The sequence below is a fragment of the Nyctereutes procyonoides genome, unplaced genomic scaffold (assembly GCF_905146905.1).
Source record: "Nyctereutes procyonoides isolate TBG_1078 unplaced genomic scaffold, NYPRO_anot_genome, whole genome shotgun sequence".
Taxonomy (NCBI): domain Eukaryota; kingdom Metazoa; phylum Chordata; class Mammalia; order Carnivora; family Canidae; genus Nyctereutes; species Nyctereutes procyonoides.
In genome coordinates, this window is record NW_026575125.1 from 102,754,275 (window position 1) to 102,769,344 (window position 15,070).

A 15,070-nucleotide genomic window follows, 5' to 3' on the forward strand; every position below is an offset into this window, starting at 1 on the left:
CCCCATCGGCCCCCGGAGAAAACCCAGGGTATCTGGTAGCCACCTGGGTGTCACCCTATTTGCAGTCAGAAGAGGGCTGCATGTAGAAGGTGCTAGTCACCACACAGGGTCATGAAATAGAAGTGAAGGAGGAAAGTTGGGTTTACATGAAGACCCTTGGCAAGTGATTTTGCCCACAGAGCTTGGGAAATACTGTAGGGAAAGGAAAAAGCCCCACTAGGCATTCCTGTTCTCTGCAGCATGGCCATCCTCAGGCAGGGAGCAAGGGAGCTTGCAGGGAGGGAGCCCAGGCCAAATCTCTTACACGCAGTGTGTGGGCCCTCCCAATACTTGTATACAGATGCTGCAAAGAGGCAGGCAGCCAGAGAGCTGGGGAGGAGAAGGGAGGGCCAGCACCAGCAGAGTGTGTGTACAGGGAGGGGGTTGCTAAATGAGTAACGGTGGGTTCCTTCTGGTCTTTTTTCTTCTTTTGAGCACAACCTTTACTCCCTGGCTTCGCATCAGTCAAATATGGCCCCAACCCCAACCCTGGATCCATTCATCTTGTGGGGACTCACCCTGTGAGGACCAATTTTTACATTATCAACAAAAGCGAGTTCTCTGGCCTCCGCAATCTAATTACCATGGCACTTGGTGGGGAAAGAGGTCTGCCTGTTGTTTCAGCTCTGTGGAACTGATTCATAGGTTGCCCCTTACGCTCCCGCACACGCCCACGTGGTGCGTTATTAACACTTAACAGTGGAAGAGGTAGTTCTCCCCTCCCAGAAAGCGAAATCCTGCAATGGCAATATTTAACATATGCGCAAATGCATTTCCGTCGCCAAAAGGGGTGACCAATTACCTTTGCAACCAAACAGCAGGCTCGCTAGGCTCTTTTCATCCACCTAAAGAAAAGGCTGAGGGCTGAGGGCGCGCTGGCTGCCTAGGTAACCTCCCGCTAGTGAACGCTCGCTGGCAGCGCCCACAGGGCGCGCATCGCCTTCACAACTTGGTCCAACCATCAGGCCCGCCTCTCTGACTTGTTGAGAGCCACCAGCCAAGTTTTGAGGAGGGCTGCTCCCCGATCCCTGCCAAGCGCGGGAGGCGCACCTCGCCGGAGGCGAAAAGACCCCAGAGGCGAAAAGACCCACAGACGGCCGCTTCAGCAGAGTGCACCTCCGACAAATGAACCTGTTTGAAACCAACTCTTTTTGCCCGCATTGTCAGTGTAGCAACTTGTCCTAATTGGATTCTAAGGCAGGCTTTTAGGAGTCCAACCGCGGGACAGTCAATCACACGGGGCCATTAATATTCATCTGTTGACAGCGGCAGCCCTCAGCTAAGGTTAAAATATGTCCTTACAACACGATCTGATTGTGCAGAACAAAAGGCAGGCGTTCAGAAACTTTCCTCCACCTAAAATCATCTCCCCTTCGGGGTCCAGGCTGTCAAGAAGGCAGATGAATTTGAGAAGGGGAGGAGTTAAATCATCTTTGGACTCCTGCTCCCCGGCCAGCAGCACCGTTTTCGAAGCAATTTTGCCAACCTAGATAAGGGACGCATGTTTTGAAGGGAAAGGTTCGATCCTCCCCATCTTGGGGACCTTCCTACTCAAAAGTTTGCCCCAGCGTATGTCTACCTGACACTGCGGATTCGGAGATCTGTCCCCAACTTTGCCTGCACTTGGGCCCGCGAGCCCCGGGAACCCAGACTGCGGGAAGGAGGGCGTGGGGGCAGGTTGGAGAGAGAATGGCCGGAGCCGCGATCCAGCTTAGGCTGAAATGCTGGCACGTCCGTGCAGGCGAGGGTGGCAAATGCCCGAGGCGCCGGCTCAGCTGCAGGGCGCCAGTTCTGAGACCCGGGGAAGCAGCTCGCACCTTCCCACCCTCCCCCCAAAAATGGGCGCTCGCGAGAAGGCCATCCCTGCCGTTCCTCCCACCCGCATCTTCTCTGACAGAAGAGCGAGCTGGGGGGATGTGGACACGGTCCACACGCACCCTCCCGCCCTCCCCCGGTAGACCTGGCCGGCCCCGGGCGCACCGACCACTCCCAGGTGCCCAGTGGCGGGGCGCACCACCGCGGCCCAGCGAGGCCAGCGCGCTTGGGGTACGGTCGCCACGCACCCCCCGGCTCTCCGCCGGGCGCAGGGGACGCGCGCGGGGACGTCTCCTCACCTGGCACGGGGGTTTCGGGCACCCACTTGAGTCCGGGCTGCAGTCTCTGGAAGAAGGAGCGGACCTGGTGACAGGTGGCGTCCGGCGGCGGCGGCGGGGGCTGCGCCTGTCCCGGGCAGTCCAGGCTGAGCAGCATCGCCAGCACCAAGCACGCGGTGCGCACGGTCCCCGCCATCCTGCTTCGTGGGCAGCGAGGAGAGCGCGGGAGAGTGGCAGCGGGGGCGAGAGCAGTCCCGAGACTCGGCACAGCTGGCAGCGGCCCTGAGGAGCGGGAGACGTGCCGCTACCGAGCCGCGGCAAAAGTTTCCTCGCAGCTACCTGGGCGCAGGGCGAGGGCGGGAACAGCTCGGCGGCTCGGGCGGGGCGGGGCCGGCGGGCGGGGCGGGGCGGGGCGACCGGGGACCGGGCGGGGCGGGGCGAGGCCAAGCGCTCGGCCAGGAGGCGGCGGCCACCGAGCGGCGGCGAGCCTGCGGGTGCGGGGCGCGGGGCTGCGGGGCTGCGGGGCCGGCTGGGGCACGCGGCGCGGGGGCCGGGCGGGGGCGGCGGGGAGGAGAGCGGCGAGCGCGTGCGGTGGCTCCTGGCGGCCCAGCCCAGCTGCCCGCTCGCCGCCGCTCTACCCAGGGCGCTCTGGCATAACTACTGCAGAGGGGCTGCGGGCTCCGGCGCGCTGATTGGCTTCCCAGCAGCCGTCCCCTCTGACTGGCTCTGGGAGAAGTTCCCCAGCCTCACTCCTCCTTCCCGCCGCTCATTGGCCTACAGCCGGCAGGGCTTTTCCCTTTAGGATTTTTGCAATCTCTCCATCCTTTCTCGGGGTGCGTGGGGCTCCCTGGCCTCGGGGCCCCTCTCCGCTCCGCCGCACGCCTCCTCCCAGCCCGGTGCAGCTCGCCCCTGGCCACCGGAGCCACCCGAAGTCTTCCTCCTCCGCACAAAATGTACCCTCCTCTTTTTGCTCTCCGAGGAGCTTTCCTCTAACCGTTTTCCCAACGCGGCAGCCCCGGCCGGGTTCGCAAATCCAACCTACGAATAGTCTAATAGTCGTATTCAGGGGCAGCTGGGGACTGCCGGGGCGGGGGGGGGGGGTGTGCAGTTCACAGCCTGCCTCATCTCTGACTCCTGTACTTAAAAATTTACAAGCCCGTGGGATTTGCTACGTTTGATTCCAAAGAGCCTCACAAAGTCAGAGAAAGCACCTGATCCCAGCATGTTAAAAGAATCTGTCTCCTGCAACATAGCCCCCGGTGACCCTTCTTGAAGCAAAACATTACTGGTGACAACAAAATAACCTGGGGCTTAGCGCCAGCCTAACTCATTAGAAAATCATGGGACACAGCAAATTCGTGGAGCCAGAGCTAGCCTGCTTCGTAGATGGAGTCGAAGTCTGCTTGAACTGTCTCCTAGACCCAAATACCCATATCTCCTGCTTAAATCTCTCCATTAGAATTCCAGCTCTTGGAAAATGAAATACCTCTCAAAGGAGGAATGCATTTAGTCCTTACCTATGTGTTCCTAGGTGGGGACCTTTAACTCCCCCATTCCTGTTTGTGACCCACCACCCCTCACATCTTAGCACAGTGCCTTGCACACAGTAGGAACTCAAAGTTACTTGTAAAACGACATGATTTAACTTCAGTGTGAATTAGTTTATCATCTGATTGTGTTGTTTCTGATCTAGGTAAGAGTAAGTTTTGATAAGGGAAAAAAAGGAGAGCCTCCACACCATTAATTTTCCTGAGAGTGCCCAGGCCAGGGGAGAGGAAGTCATGTGCCAGAGCTTGTGGGCTGAGAAAAGAGGTAAAAGAAGGGTAGGTTGCTGAGGAGCTTGCTCATTCATTCCTTCGTTCATTTGGTAATCAATATTTGAACTCCTACTATGCACTGACACATGAGATGCAAACAGACAATGGGGAGCCAAAGATTAATCCTTGGTGCCTAACTTCAAAGAGCTACAAGTCTAATGGAGAAAACCACCAAACAGAATATGTTAACATGGCATATGGTCAGCCATAAGACAGAAGCAAAGACAACATTCTAAGGGCTGAGAGAAGGTCAGAGAAGGCTTCCCAGAAGAGATGGTGCCAGTAGGAATTGAGGTCAGAAAAGAAGATGGTGAGGAATGTGCCAAGGGAAAAGAAGCAGCACAAATGGAGACTGAGCAAGGAGAGCCTGGGCCATTGGCCGGCTGGAGGGTGGGAAGTACAAGCAACAGCTCAGGGTGGGGATGGGGGGTGCAGAGCAGGTCAGAAGAGTTCATGCGGCCTGCGGTGAGCAAGCCAGGGCCAGATGATGCAGTCTTGAAGCCAGGCCAAGGAGCCTGGGGAACCACTTAAGGAAATGTTAAGTGGAGAGGTGACATGATCACATTTGCCTGAGGAAAAGATCTCTCCAGCAACTTTGTGGATTGTGGAGAATGGCTTGGAGAAAAAAAAGGATTGGAAGCAAGTTAAAATACGCTGTGAAAATCATCCAGACAAGCAGTGATAAAGGCCCAGGGCAGAGGAGATTTGGAAGGGGGAAAAAAAACTAGCAGTGGTATTTGGGAGTATATTGAAAAAGGCATAGCGACCTGGTGGATGTGGGGGCTGGGAGAGGAGTCAAGGATGGAGGGCTCATTCATTCTTTTTTCAACAAACATTTGAGGGCCGCCTATGTATCTGGCATTCTTCTCCTACTTCATAATTTTGCCTGGGGCTAGGCCTGCGCCTGCATTGAACATTTGACAAATGACATATCCACTTTAAAAGAAACACCAATTAAGAGTCATAATTTGGCTGGTGAGTTTGATATGTTCCACCTGTGGAGCCCTGTGACCAAAGGGCAGATTGGAAGGCAAGCATTGATTGAATTTCATGACCTCGCAGAGGAAGACATGACCTCCCATAAATTCATGATCTTCCAGAGCTCATGCAACTAACTACAAAGGCAACAGTTGTTTTCAACTACTGGGTATTGAGTACCTTGAAATGAAGGACTGTGACCTATTTTTAATATAAACTTTTATATGCAATACGCTCTGTATGAGCCAGCGCAGTGCTTCCCAAAGGGAAGTGTGTGAATCCCTCGGTGATATGTGGGCCAGTGAGGTTTTGGGGTTTTATTTTAATCAATATTTATTTTAAAGTGGACTAGAAAAAAAATATACATATATGTATGTAGTTCACCCAACCCATGATTTCATTAGGACAAACCTAAGAAGACAATGTTGGCACAAGTTGCTTTTAATAAAAATGTGAGCTGGCTTGAAGAAACACAGGAGAGTATTGGGAATATGATGATATAGCAAAATTTGTGGGGTTCTATGTGAATGACTAGGATTCAGGCTAGGTCATAGGCAAACTGGCCCTGGGGTTTGATGCAATATGTCTTTGGCCTTAAAGCATCTGCTCCTCCTCCAAGCAGCTTCTTCAAGGCTTTAAGCCAACCTAAGGGAGGAGTTGAATAAAAGGTGCAAGGCTTAAGAAGTGGTTCCATTTTTATAAGGGCCTCTTAAAGACTTTCTGGCCTTCTAGCCCCCAAGCGACAGCTCTGGCTGCAGAATTTCAGGCACTGTCCAGACCCTGAGGAAGAACAGGCTTTGGGGCAGGAACGCCTGCAGAAACAGCACGGGTGGCTGTGGATCCAGTACGCTCTGCCTATCCGGTGACACAGAATGTTAACTGACAAACATCTGGTTCCTTTACCGAATTATAAAATGTGTTGCGTTATATGCTCTCTACAGCCCAGATGAGTGACTATGAATTAAGATTGGGTTTTCTTTTTTCTCTTTTGCATAAACAACCATCATACCCTTCAAGGCTCCCTTGCTCGAGTTAGGAGTCAGGCCAATGACTCATTCTTACTCTTCAGCCTGTAGAGACAAAGAGAAACAATCAGTGGAGGGAAACACAAAAGGATGTGCTGATTGAGCCGGTGTTCACGTTCTACGATTCATGGGTCTGTGCTTTCAGGCCCCACTGGAAGCATTTAGATGACACCATTGGGCCCCATTTTCCTCTTTGGACCTCAGAAGAACTTTCCTTCACCTTTCGTTCCTAGTCTCCAGTTTGCAAGAATTCGAGAATTCCCAGCTGTAGCCAGCAGCTATTATCTTGCTGTAGCTGGGAGGAGAGTCTAGTTCCATGGCTCCAAAGGCAGCATAAATCAACGTTTCTGGGAGAGAGTTAAGAAAGGGTGTTCAGCAGCTGCCGCCATGGGAGGAGCTCATACACAGCCGTGCATATGGCCACACACGCACACATGGTTTGTCTTGGGCCCGGTTCCCTTTGCCCACCCCCAGATGATGCCCACCTCTCCCCACCCCCCTCAGGTGCACAGTGTCTTCTCTTCGCCCTACCCTCAGAACCTGCTTTCAGTGAAGAAACTTTCAAACTCATCTGCCTACAGTCTATCTGGCTGATAGGATATAATGGGGCTGCCCACCCAGGGTACGGCTATTTTAACAGGGATCAAAGCTTTAAACCAAAGGAACAGAGCTCTCCAAACTGTGGAATTCCAGGCATTCGCCAGTGGGAAGGGAGTGTTTAAACTGAGGGGCAATGAGGCCTTTTTTGGTGCACCTGAAATCACATCATGTAGACAGTTGCTTATATGTTGGACCGCTGCTGCTCACAGTCAACACCTCCCTAGCCACACCTCTGCACTCTATGGCACACAGCCACTTTGTCTCCCCTTCCCTTGCAGTGTATGACTCCTTTGTGGGGCAGAGAGGAGGGGAGGCGCCAGGCACACTGATCCCAATTCTCCCAAATGTATAAGCTATGATCAGAGAATGAATTATGGTCCTTTGGGAAAGAGTGTTCATTCATTCATCCTAGCCAGCAGGCCAGTGCAATGTAAATGGTAACTTTGTAAGTTGAAAGACTTAAAGCCATTTTGAAAATTGCATAATAATCCCAGGCAGAATTTGGCTCCGTGTGTATGGAAAATTAATAGGGTCGGCTGAGATGCTTGCATTATGAGTTGTGGATGGATAGCCTCTCCTCAGACCGGGAACTATGCTTTGCCCTCACTAAATCCACAAAATATACTGAGGTTCTTGTAAGCTAGAGTTCAAGACTTGAAAAACAAAACTATTGAAATTTTTTTTGTGACATCATGTTGATTACTACAATAAAAAATTATTCTGTTCTGTCTTTGTATGAGGGATATTGATCTAGATTCCTAACATATTTCTTCATACCCCTAGTCCATTGATTTTTTTTTTGATCAGGCAGATATACTATGTCTATCTGTATCTAACATTTTGCCTCTTGCATAGGATATTTGGTTTTCTAAAAAATTTAAGGGGCCTGAAGTTTGGTGGTTGAGACTATGGTAGCATTAAATCTAAAGGCTAGTGATGCCTGAGGCACGGCTTTATGTGCCACATGGCAATTCACACATACTTTGTTTTGCTTTGAATTATTGTGGCCCAAAAAACACAGTGGTTCAGGTAATGTAATATATTTATTTTGATGTATGGTGTATAGAACCTCTAAGTAATTTTACTATGTTTTTTCTGGGTCTTTATGCTCTGGAGCCTAGGTCTCCAATAGGTCAACAGGGGAGCTCCAACAGTTTGCCTCCATCAGGGTTCTTTTTCATCCTCAGAGCTCCTTGAATTCCAAGCAATTTGGGGGAAGGAAAATTGACAGCTACCACCACAGATAGCAGCTCACACTTTCTAAAGCACTTCTTCCATCCCACTTCCCAAACCCCATCCATGGGCTTAAGTCTTGCGAAATTTCAAAAGAAGTATCTTTCCAGAAAAGGCCATTCCCAACCCACCCCTAACTCTGTCGTTATCACAAAGGCCACCCATGAGGAACTGTGTTCCTGAGCAGCAGTGTGGCTGGGGCCTGCAGCCAAAGGAAGAGGAGAGTATAACCAGACCATTCTATCTATATATTCTACCATCTAAGCCCAGCATCTGCCATACTTGCTGCACCAACACCTGGAGGGACCACTACACTTGCCACATTGTACAGCAAATGTATGTTTCCCACCATTGTCTCCACCATGACTTGTAAGCTTTGGATGAGCATGAGCTCTTCTCATGATTCTATTTCCTCTAGTACAGCACTACTCAAAGTGTGGTCTGTGTACCTGTGCTGGTCCCTGCACCATTTGCTGCAGGTCCATGACAAGTTTAAGTACAAAAAGTGAGAGTAATGGGCAGCCCCGGTGGCTCAGCGGTTTAGTGCCACCTTCAGCCTGGGGTGTGATCCTGGAGACCCGGGATCGAGTCCCACGTCGGGTTCCCTGCATGAAGCCTGCTCTTTTCTCTCTCTCTCTCTCTCTCTCTCTCTCTCTCTCTCTCTCTCTCCCATGAATAAATAAATAAAATCTTTTTTTAAAAAGGAGAGTAAGCATTTAGAAAACGTTATGGCATTTTGATACTGTGACCCCATCTAAGCACATGATGAATTGGCCTCACTGCTGAATCTCATAATTGTTTAAAAATGGTCTTGTATTTTGGTTTTATTTTTAGTTTTTCTTAGTCATCCATTGTTCTTGTATTTTCCCAAAGTGTTTTATGTGTCAGATAGAAAATAAAAATAATAATATAAAATAAATGATTCCTTTACTACAGCCTGAGAAGCCTTGCCCTAGAATGTGAACAGTGTCATGGTAGTCACTTAGTAAACATTAAAAAAAAAAAAACCCCATGATGTGTTTCCTTACAAAAATAAATTCCCACCTTCCCTACTTATAGAGAGTTCTTGTTAAAATCACAATACAGGGCAGCCCCGGTGGCTCAGTGGTTTGGCGCGGCCTTTAGTTCGAGGCCTGATCCTGGAGACCCGGGATAAAGTCCCACGTCGGGCTCCCTGCATGGAGCCTGCTTCTCCCTCTGCCTGTGTCTCTGCCTCTCCCTCTCTCTCTGTGTGTGTCTCTCATGAATAAATAAATAAAATATTTTTTAAAAAATCACAATACGTAAAAACTTTCTGATAATACATAGCCCATCTGAAGATAAATTTCTAACTAAAAGATTTCTCCTACAAAAATTTCCCCATAGGAACATTCTTCTTTGGCTCACTTTTATTCAGCAATACTCAGAAGAGAGTAAATATGGTTTCCATGAGATTTTGCATCTCAGTAGATCTTGGTGCAAATTGTAAAACAGAAGTTGAACTCCATAGCTTTCGTATTTTATTTTACCAATTATCACCACCCCCCCAGGTTTTATATCTTGTTTTTCTATAGTAAATGAAGGAGATGCTAACCTGTGTACCAAAACATATCTCCTTAGAGCAAGATGATAAGATCCAGAGGGAAGTACTGCTTCCTTGGAATGCCTTCATCTCATTCATCCTTACAACATGTCAGAAGCATGGCAAGTCTCCCCTGCCATAAATAAATTGCATGTCATTACTCAGAAGATTTAAGCTCTGTTGGATGTCTCCAGTCCTCCTCTAACTCCTGTTAAACTTATGGTTAATACCATATGGTTTGTTAGCAACTTTTTGTCTGCTATTGTTCTGAAATTGTTTCATGGAGGAGTATCCTGTCTTCCCAAATAGACTGGAATAATTGAAGGAACATAGGACTAGCAGTCAAAAGAGCTGGTTTCTAATTCTTGTTCTCCCACTCTGAGCATTGTAACCCTGGATCAGTAGCTTAACATCTCTCTCTCTGAATCCATAGCCCCCTTAACTTTCAACTGAGAAAGATGGTCTATATACTCTCTAAGATTCCTTCTAGCTTTGATAGTCTGTGTCTCTGTTGACTGTGAACTCCCTGAAGGAAGGAATCTTATATTTCTATACCCCTCTTCTAGAACAGTGCCTAGAGCATAGCAGGCACCCAAAACATATGTGTAGAATCGAAGGCTGAACACAGCCCTCATATCACACCCCTCGGCAATGGCCCTACGGCAGACGCTTGAGAAATATTTGTTGATTCATTGTTGCTCTTCTTAATCAAAGTACTGCGTACAACATTTAGAATCTAATTTTTCTCCTAACGAGCAGCCCAGGAATGCTTGTTGTAAGCAATATTGCAAGAGTGGAGATATACACAGACATATTTCTGTCATATTTTCTTTATCTCCAGAAATCTCAGTCAGAGACTTTTAGAATTAAGTCACTAAAATTTTTAAATAATTGAGGCTTTGGGGCAGCCCCAGTGGCGCAGCGGTTTAGCGCCGCCTGCAGACCAGGGCGTGATCCTGGTGACCCTGGATAGAGTCCCACGTCAGGCTCTCTGTATGATGCCTGCTTCTTCTTCTGCCTGTGTCTCTGCCTCTCCCTCTCTCTGTCTCTATGAATAAATAAATAAAATCTTTTTAAAAAAATTTAAAAAATTATGGGGATCCCTGGGTGGCGCAGCGGTTTGGCGCCTGCCTTTGGCCCAGGGCGCGATCCTGGAGACCCGGGATCGAGTCCCACATCGGGCTCCCGGTGCATGGAGCCTGCTTCTCCCTCTGCCTGTGTCTCTGCCTCTCTCTCTCTCTCTCTCTGACTATCATAAATTTAAAAAAAATTTAAAAAATTAAAAAAAAAATAATTGAGGCTTTGGGGCAGCCCTGGTGGCTCAGCGGTTTAGCGCCGCCTACAGACCAGGGCGTGATCCTGGAGACCCGGAATTGAGTCCCACGTCGGGCTCCCTGCGTGGAGCCTGCTTCTCCCTCTGCCTGTGTCTCTGCCTCTCTCTCTATGTCTCTCATGAATAAATAAATAAATAAAATCTTTAAAAAAATAATTGAGGCTTTGAGGTTGACTCTTTTAGTGTGTAAAGTACTAGAGGTAAGAGACCAAGTCTTGCTGCATGGGTGTCTAACAGGTTACTATATTATCTGGAAATGATGGTGGTAAACTTTTAAGAGGGTTTATTAGTTTTTCCCTTTCAAAAAACCTGTGTCAGTCCTTTCTATGGAAATCTTTCTGAACTGTATTGTATATTTCCCTGCTTGCTTTATTAAAAACAAAGTATATGAAATGTAATCCATTCTTACTGCTCTGTTTTCTCATATTTAACTTTTGTATTATATTGTGAATATACAGAAATGGTGATATATTGGAGCTGAATCGGTACTGGACCTATGACACATCAAAACTTGCTTTCTTAATAACAATGACAACAAAAATCTCCTGTAAAGATTTGTTTCTTCCTCTTTAATGTATTCTATAGAATGTGTAGAGCCACGCCTTCCTGCATTAGTCTGCTTTGTACAAATTGTAATTCTGGAATGAAAGGCCCTTTCTGGGCTGTTCATTTGGTGTTAATACTAGTAACTAGTAACTTCAACCTTCCGGTCAGTTTCAACCTACTTTTTAGTTTACTTGCTTTAACTGATGTTGCAACGCGAGGATCACAAGAGTCCCTGCAGTGTGGTGGAATGAATGTGGGTTCTGGAGGCCAATAGTCCTGAGTCCAAATTCCAGGTCTGTTACTTACTAGCTGGGTGACCTTAGGCCAGCTGCCCTACCTGGCCGAGCCTTCACTTACAAAATAAGGATTAAAGGGGCGCCTGGGTGGCTCAGTTGGTTGGGTGTTCAGATTGTGATCTTGGGGGCAGCCCAGGTGGCTCAGTGGTTTAGCACCGTCTTCGGCCCAGGGCATGACCCTGGAGACCCAGGATCGAGTCCCACGTCAGGCTCCCTGCATGGAGCCTGCTTCTTCCTCTGCCTGCGTCTCTGCCTCTCTCTGTGTGTGTCTCTCATGAATAAATAAATAAAATCTTAAAAAAAAAAAGAAAGCTTGACTTCTTTTTTATGACCAACAGTTATCGAACAGTCACTATGTTCTAAGCACTGTTGATACAGCAATTAGGGCAAAATTCTTACCCTTGTGGTCCTTGTCCAGGTTTGTTTTTACTCACCAGATGATCAGGCCTAACTGAGATCTTGCATTTTTAGCTGTGAGTTCACTGCCAGGTTTGCCACAGTGCCAGCTTCGGGGCATGCCAGATTATCAAGATTTTACAGGATTCGAAAGTTTGAGGGGGTCATATGCTCTCAGAGGGTCTCCTTTAACTACACAGTGTTGGCTCCAGCTCAACCCTCCTGCAGCCTCCCTTAAAACAGATCCATGTGGAGGGTAGGAGAGCTGAACGGTGCTCAGTGATGGCTAGGCTCCAGCAAGAGACCTGCCACAGGCCCAGGAATTCTCAGACATCGATTTGCCTTTCCATTTCCCAGGGCTTAACCTCTGTCGTTTGGCCTCCCCAATTACAATTACATTTCCAGACCCTTTTTTTTTTGGCCTTACCCTCAATTCCCAGCCTTTGTAATGGCTCGTATTTCCTGGATGTAACTACAGGAGCTCAAATTCACTTCTGAAAAAAAGCTCTCAAACTTGAGCTTGCAGCCAGATCTACCCCAGTTTTAAACTTCACAGTCATATTCACATATACCATTTCTCATTTACTGCTGTACAGAAATATCACGCTGTATTTACTTTTCTTTTTTTTTTCTGCTCGATACTAGGCAACGAATTGACTCTTCTTCAGAGGAAAAAGGCCAATGATTTCTTGACAACTGGAAACAATGCCAGGCTCCCGGCTGATAGTCTATACGTGGAAGGAAAACATTTATCCCACATGTGGAAGGGAAAGTTCGTCTTCCTCAGTGCAACTGCTCCTATGGCAAAAAGGTCATTTAATCACATGCCGGCAGCTAGACAAGATGATAATATAAAGCAGGATTCTTTGTGCTATTAAACCATCTGGGCTTTATCAGATGCCCCTACAACACTCAAGGATGGGAAACCCTGAGACAATTAAAGAGAAAAATCAAAGAATGAAGGATGGATTTGCCTATCATCCCTTTGTCTCTACTCATGGAAACAGTGTAGTTCTTGACTCTGAGATGAGCAGATCAACAGAGGATCTTTCCGTGAGCAGTTGTGTTTACACCTGAAGCAGCCATGATTCTGAAATCCAGGGAGAAGATCTATCTCACTTTAGTTTTGCTGCAAACAGGACCTGCACTATTAGTGATGTACCTTTCACACATTGCAGCATCACTGATATTAACAGAACTCACTAATCTCGTTACAGATTCTTCAAACTCAGGCAATATATCCATTCATGCCATTTTTTCTTTCTTAGAATTTGATCTTTTGGGGTGCTAACATCTAAGAAACGGGGATTAAAGTGGTGGTACCATGTTAGGGCAATCTGGGGGACTGACAACACACCTCTGGATATGAAAAAAAAAAGGGCCTGGCTTCCAGGACTGCCTCAATCATCCCAGTTAACGTGTCTTTTTTCCAAATCTCTTACATTTGTTTAAGAATTCATGCTTCTCACAGAGGGCTTCCCCATACCATATCCAGATTGTTCTTCCCAATAGCCCCATGAGACAGACCAGACACACAAGTCTTATCACTCTCATAACATTAATGAGAAAACCTCCGAGATCCGAAAACATAACGTGATGATCCCAAGATCACACAGCATATCAGCCACGGAGCCGGGACCATCACCCAAATCATATCCTTCCATTTCTTAAAAAAATAAAATAAAAACTCCCAACAAGCCATGTGGCAGTGGTTTAAAACTGAAATGTCATAGGCAAAAACTTTTGAATGTTATCCAGATGTCTTTGAAAGGCTCGGGGGAATCAATACTCACCTTCAAAAGCCAGGCATGAAAAATGGCATGTTATGAAAAACAATGCCAATTTAGAATTTCCTAGATGAGAGAGAAAAGATGGGGACCCTATAGACTGGGCCAGGTTTCGGAACATTTCTTGTGCTGTTTGCTTTACTGCAAACAATGACCTTTGTACAAGATAGGAAAGGTACAACGTTGGCCATGGAAAAGTGCGTTTGTGTCATAAAATTCAGTCTTAATATTTGGGGGAGGGGGCGCGGGAAATGTGGAAGATGTTTTGGAAATCACCCTGCAGTTGGATTTTATTTTATTTATTTATTTTATTTTATTTTATTTTATTTTATTTTATTTTATTTTGCAGTTGGATTTTAAATGTTGGGAGAACCTTTTCCAACTCATACGTGGAAAAACCTCAAGTGGTTCTGGGAAAGTCTGGTTCTGCTCTACTTTCATCCTTGTTATCAGGAAGGTAAACGAAGAAATCCAAGGAAGTCCGAACTGAAGTAGCCTTTGAAAGCATCTGAATGCCACTTTCTCAGGCCAGTGGAATTGGACAGCTAACTATGGAGTCTATCGGTGATACAAAACTCAGAATTTCTCCAAACGTAGTGGTGATGCCCAGAGAGGTAGAGCTACTTACATTCATTACAGGAAATCCGAAGCTTCCCTGAGGAAAAATGGTTCCACGGGTCAGAGTCAGGCCTCATGCTGGGAATCAGGGGGTGCGGGTCTAACCCGAGCCCTCTTTCCCCTACCTTGCCTTGGCAGATGGAGAGGAGCACGGAATCCCTCAAAGGACAGCTCCCCACAGGAAGGAAAAGTTAGCCTAAGAGGGGGCTAAACCTATGAGGCTGACTTGCCAGAATCCCTCCACGGGCCACCCAAGCAGTGAAGAAATTCATGGAGAGAAAGAAAGAAAGACCCACAGCCGTGAGCAGAGCCAGCTGGGAGGGATGTTATTACTTTATTTCTGTTTTCTTAACTATGTGTGTGTGCGTGTGTGCGCGCGCGCGTGCATGTGCATGCGTGCGTGTGGAGGATTGATTGCAGAAAATGTCTGAATCCACGGCCCTCAAGATGGAAACTTTTGTTGATATAATTTCTCCTAACTTTCCTACACCTTCTTTCCCTTCCACTCCATTTCCCCAGTGGCTATCAAGAGCTGTATATATCTGACCACAAAACATCCAGTCAGTTCAAGTCAAAAATGCAGCCAGCCATCTGGATTGACTCAAACTCTGTCTACACACACCAATTGGCTTGGGGGTAAAAAAATGTAATTCAGTGGAACAACTGGTTATTTTTAAAACAACGAGTTGAATTCAGACAACCATCCAATTAGTTGATTTCAAAATGCCTGTTTGGCGACATGAAAAGG

The 15,070-nt window shown here is 47.5% G+C and overlaps 1 protein-coding gene across 1 annotated transcript in view; it reads right to left on the bottom strand.

Moving 5' to 3' along the window:
- The window catches only part of GPC3 (glypican 3), a 439,059-nt gene extending 436,551 nt beyond the window's left edge, over positions 1–2,508 (bottom strand). Inside the window, exon 1 of the mRNA XM_055337953.1 lies at positions 2,154–2,508. Coding sequence (XP_055193928.1) covers positions 2,154–2,328 — 175 coding nt within the window. The 5' untranslated portion in view covers positions 2,329–2,508. The remainder of the gene's footprint in view (positions 1–2,153) is intronic.
- Between the last annotated feature and the right edge of the window lie 12,562 nt (positions 2,509–15,070).